At 36.9% G+C, this 4,283-nt stretch overlaps 1 protein-coding gene across 1 annotated transcript; it reads right to left on the reverse strand.

The window, feature by feature from the left end:
• Positions 1 to 1,474: 1,474 nt before the first annotated feature.
• Positions 1,475 to 3,442, reverse strand: LOC104948272 (multiple C2 and transmembrane domain-containing protein 1-like). The gene is made up of 6 exons (XM_010774497.1): positions 3,412 to 3,442; positions 3,147 to 3,200; positions 2,957 to 3,066; positions 2,160 to 2,269; positions 1,955 to 2,052; positions 1,475 to 1,613 (listed from the first exon to the last, which is right to left on the reverse strand). Exons 2-6 carry the CDS (start codon positions 3,195 to 3,197, stop codon positions 1,557 to 1,559), a joined length of 426 nt encoding a protein of 141 aa, XP_010772799.1. The 5' UTR covers positions 3,198 to 3,200; positions 3,412 to 3,442; the 3' UTR covers positions 1,475 to 1,556.
• Between the last annotated feature and the right edge of the window lie 841 nt (positions 3,443 to 4,283).

Below are 4,283 nucleotides of genomic sequence, written 5' to 3' on the forward strand. Positions count from 1 at the left end.
CCAGTAGAACAGACCGCTGTCAAGGACTGTAATGACCGTTGCTAAGGACTGTAATGACCGTTGCTAAGGAGGATCGAGAAAGAGAAAGGAAAAGAGGTTAAAATAAAAAATAATCTTAATAATGAAATGTTTCCACTCAAATCATAATGTTTTGCAAATAATTTGGCAGCAAATATTGAATTTACATTTTGGGCTTTTAGATGAAGACCGCACACAGTTAATAAATATAACTATTCTTCTGGCTAAAATACATATTTTTAAAAGTCAATCAAGGAGTAATCTTAATTTAAGGTTTTTCTTTTGGAAACAATTAATGTCAAAATAAATCAAAGGCTGAACACGGCATGACATGTGAAATAATGAGCTCTAACGAAGAGTGGGATTAAAGGAACAATAAATACGCCATGTTGTGTTTTTGGTGGTTTTTGGTCATCAACCTATTTTTGTTTGTGAAATGTTGAAGTGATCCGACTGACTGTGTCTTTATTTCTTCTGTTTTTGTTTTGTTGTTGTCTGAGATGGGAATGTCATCTCCTATATGTTATTGTTATGTCAATGTTTGTGTCTTTAGCCTGTACAAAAAGAAAGCGGCCCACTTGCAATGCCTTCGCGGAATACTAGGGGGCCGCGGCCCACAGGTTGGGAACTGCTGCTATCATCTTTACTAAGCAGATACTGTTAAAAAACATTTTCATTTTCAACATTCGGAGGATCTAACATAGTATTTGACTGAGCGTGTATAAATACTGCAGTACATGGAGTCACAGTGAGTTCATGCATCTCTACGGACACAGAGTTAAAAACAGCAGTAAAGAATGAATAAAACCTTCATGCAGCAGCGGCTCGCCTTCATTCAGTACATGCATACTCTGTGTAACATACACACTCATCACACACATGTACATTTCACACACTGTGTTGTTACAGGAAGAAAATACTCTTTACAAGATTTACAAAATAAGTTTTTCCAAAGTAATAATAAAAAAAAATTAAGAAATTGTACAACTTCCTCATATTAATGAAAATATACAAGAAATATAATTAAAGGGGACCTATCATGCTATATTGGAAACATATATTGTAGGGTCATACCTATACAAAACATGTCTGTGAAGTTTTTTGCTTAAAATACCAAACAGTTCACCAATTGTAGCCATGCCTCATCCTGCTCAAACGCCTCTGTTCCAGGCCTGTTAGAGAAACGCGGATTTTGGGTCCTTAGCTTTAAAAAAAAAAAAAAAAGAGGAGGCGGAGCTAATGCCTGATCAGAATAGCAGATAGAATATCAGATAGCAACTCTCTGTGGGTCCGCCGCAGATTTGATGTCATATCGGCAGAAAATCTGGATCAGCTCCGTTGTTCCCCCGTTTTTAAAAGATTTGGGTACGGGGGAAAAGAGAAAGGGTTTTATTTTCTGACGCTGCGTTAGTTCCCCGACACACCGGGGGCACATATTGAAGTACAAAAGACATCAGAAAGTGCATTTTTCATAATAGGTCCCCTTTAAATAAAATTATTTTACATGTTTACAGGAAGAGACGCTAACTTTGAATCGGTCATCTGCGTTTGCTGGGACTCTGACCCGGATCCACCCTCAGCTCGCGGTAGTGCATCTGAAAAATATTACAAAGGAAATTCATTTTAAGAGATTCTAAAAGAAATGTCAAATGAATAATTAAAATGAATTATAATTATTTTGAATTTTTTTGAAAAATACAGAAATTATTTGTGAACATTTGACACAGTACATACCTTATTTTTTAAAACATTTTAAAATACACAAATTATTTATGAATAAATAGGAAAATACAGAAATTATTTTAGAAAAAATTATATTTCTGCATAAATATTTTCCTTTTGTGGGACAAATTAAATATCTGAAGTCATCAGGACTATTCACACATTATTTAATATTTTATTTATCAGTTTTCCTCCCCTCTCTGCAGCTACTCACCACCTGCACGTCGGAGGGCACTCTGGACAGGAAGTCGAGCAGCTCGTTGTTGTCGATCATGTACGGGTCGCGCAGCTTCTTTGTGAACTTATTCACACCTGTAGGACAACAAGTATTTATATTGTGTATTATACGTACTGTGTGTATCTGTGTTGTTGGTATTAGCAGCACTTTGTATATCTGTGTTGTTGGTATTAGCACTGACCCCAGATCAGCACCAGGTAGCGCAGAGGGACGAGGTAGAGGAGGACGACGGCAGAAAGCAGAGCAGCGATCGCCAGCCAGCTGAGGAAGGGGACCGTCCAGTTCACCGTGCTGCAGGGGGGGGGGGGGGGGTGGAACAGGGTAAAGGGGTTTATAGCATGGGGAAATACAGAAAATATTTATAAATACACATTAACCTGAACACAGATTAAAGGGGGTTTTCATAGCTTTGGGAAAATAGAGAATTTATGTTAGAACATTTTGAAATATAGATAAATTATTATTATTATTTTTTTAAATTGAGAGAAATATTTAAGTAATAAATTCTTTGTTTGAAAAATTTGAAAACACAGGTTTTAAAAATACTTATACAAATACAACATTTTGAAATACTGAAACTATTAGAAAAATTACATAATTTTGGGGGAAAATCTGTGAAAATGACTGAAAAATATTTTTTGAAACATTTCAGAAAGAATTTTTTGAAACATTTTGAAAAATACAGAAATTGATTTAGAAAAATTAGAAGGATTACATAATTTTTTGGGGAAAATTTGAATCAAGAATATTATTCGGAAAAATACAGATTTAATATTTCAAAAATTCAGATCTTTCTTTCGAAACATTTTTTATTCTAAATTATCGCTTAAATCTAAGAAATTCTGCAAATGACAAAGCCGCGTTACTGGGGGCTGACCTGCAACGGCCCAATGATCTTGCTTTAACCCCCTCATCCTCTCGAGAGGAAACCTCTAACCGTAAATAAAAAACTGTTTTCATTTCTTGGACGAAACCCACTTCTTGATCCTCTCTCCGTTCGACGCCACCTCGTCCAAAGCGTTCTGAACGCTGAAGAAAACGTCCTGGATGGCGTACAGTTTGTTCATGAAGCCTTTGTGCTCGGACTCCTTAAATAACACGAGAGAAATCAAAATGAAATCAGTAAAAGATTCTCGAATATAAAAACAGCTGATTCATGAAGACATACCTTATCCTCTTTATCCTCCTCTACATCCTCCCAGTCAAACATGGCCTCCATCGTCTGCAGCAGGAAATAAAACAGGTCACTCTTTGTAATACACACAATCACACTGAGGAAAATATAGAAGATTATTTTTTTTTATTACAAAAAGACAGAAATTATTTTAGAAAAATACAGAAATTATTTAAAAGAAATACAGAAAATATTTTAGAAAAATACAGAAATTATTTTTGAAAGAGAAATTAATTTAGAGAATATTTTTTGAGAAAACCTTAATTTTGCAAGCAGCAGGACCAAAAGCTATTTCCTGAAAAAATAGTAAAGAAAAACGTGACATTTAAAATACATTTGTATTTATTTGGGCTAATGTATTTCCTGAAACATAGCATGTTACTCTTTGTCATACATCTTAAACCGAGCCGACAGTATATAGCTGACTCTGTTTCCCCGAATGCATTATTTTATCTGTTTTATTTGTTGTATCTGTTTTATGTCCTAAATATATTCATGTTGCTCTGCTGGAGGAGCCTGGGACTTCAGTTTTTCATTGCCATATCTACATGGCCGCCGCTTGCGAACAGGCAAGGCAGGCAACTGCTTGGGGCCCTGGACCAGAAGGGGGCCCCCAAAGAAGGTAGATTAAGAAGGTCCACAGCAACGACAACATGACACACCCTTTAATTTACTGCAACGACACGTCGGGAAACCCCCTCAAGGCGCCGTAAAATGCTGCTTCTTATCTTAAAGGGGACCTATCATGCAAAATGCACTTTTGTACGTCTTTCTACATGAATATGTGTCCCCGGTGTTCCAGGGAACTAACCAAGTGTCAGAAAACACAACCCTCTCTATTTTCCTCCATACCCAAATCTCTTAAAAAGGGGCTGCAACGGATCTGATACAGACTGATCCAGATTTGAACACTTCTATGACGTCACAGAAGTGGCGCTACGGCTATTGGGCCAACTCCACCAATCAGGAGGAGACAGCCATGGACATTGCCGTTGGAAAGCGCTGGAGACGCTGTAGTACATATGCCAGGCCTGTAGATGGTGCTGTTCTCACAGAATCAGCCCATGCAAAGACAGTGTTACATTGAGCGAAATGAGGAATGGCTAAAATGCATGATCTGTTTGGTATTTA

The sequence above is a fragment of the Notothenia coriiceps genome, unplaced genomic scaffold (genome assembly GCF_000735185.1).
Source record: "Notothenia coriiceps isolate Sejong01 unplaced genomic scaffold, NC01 NC01_scaffold00000192, whole genome shotgun sequence".
Classification (NCBI taxonomy): Eukaryota; Metazoa; Chordata; class Actinopteri; order Perciformes; family Nototheniidae; genus Notothenia; species Notothenia coriiceps.

Coding starts and splice junctions, on each gene's coding strand:
- LOC104948272 (XM_010774497.1), bottom strand. CDS start 3,197: ATGGAGGCCATGTTTGACTGGGAGGATGTAGAGGAGGATAAAGAGGAT. Junction 2,053..2,159: donor CTACCTGGTGCTGATCTGGG/GTCAGTGCTAAT, acceptor GTTGTCCTACAG/GTGTGAATAAGTTCACAAAG. Junction 1,614..1,954: donor TGCCCTCCGACGTGCAGGTG/GTGAGTAGCTGC, acceptor AATATTTTTCAG/ATGCACTACCGCGAGCTGAG.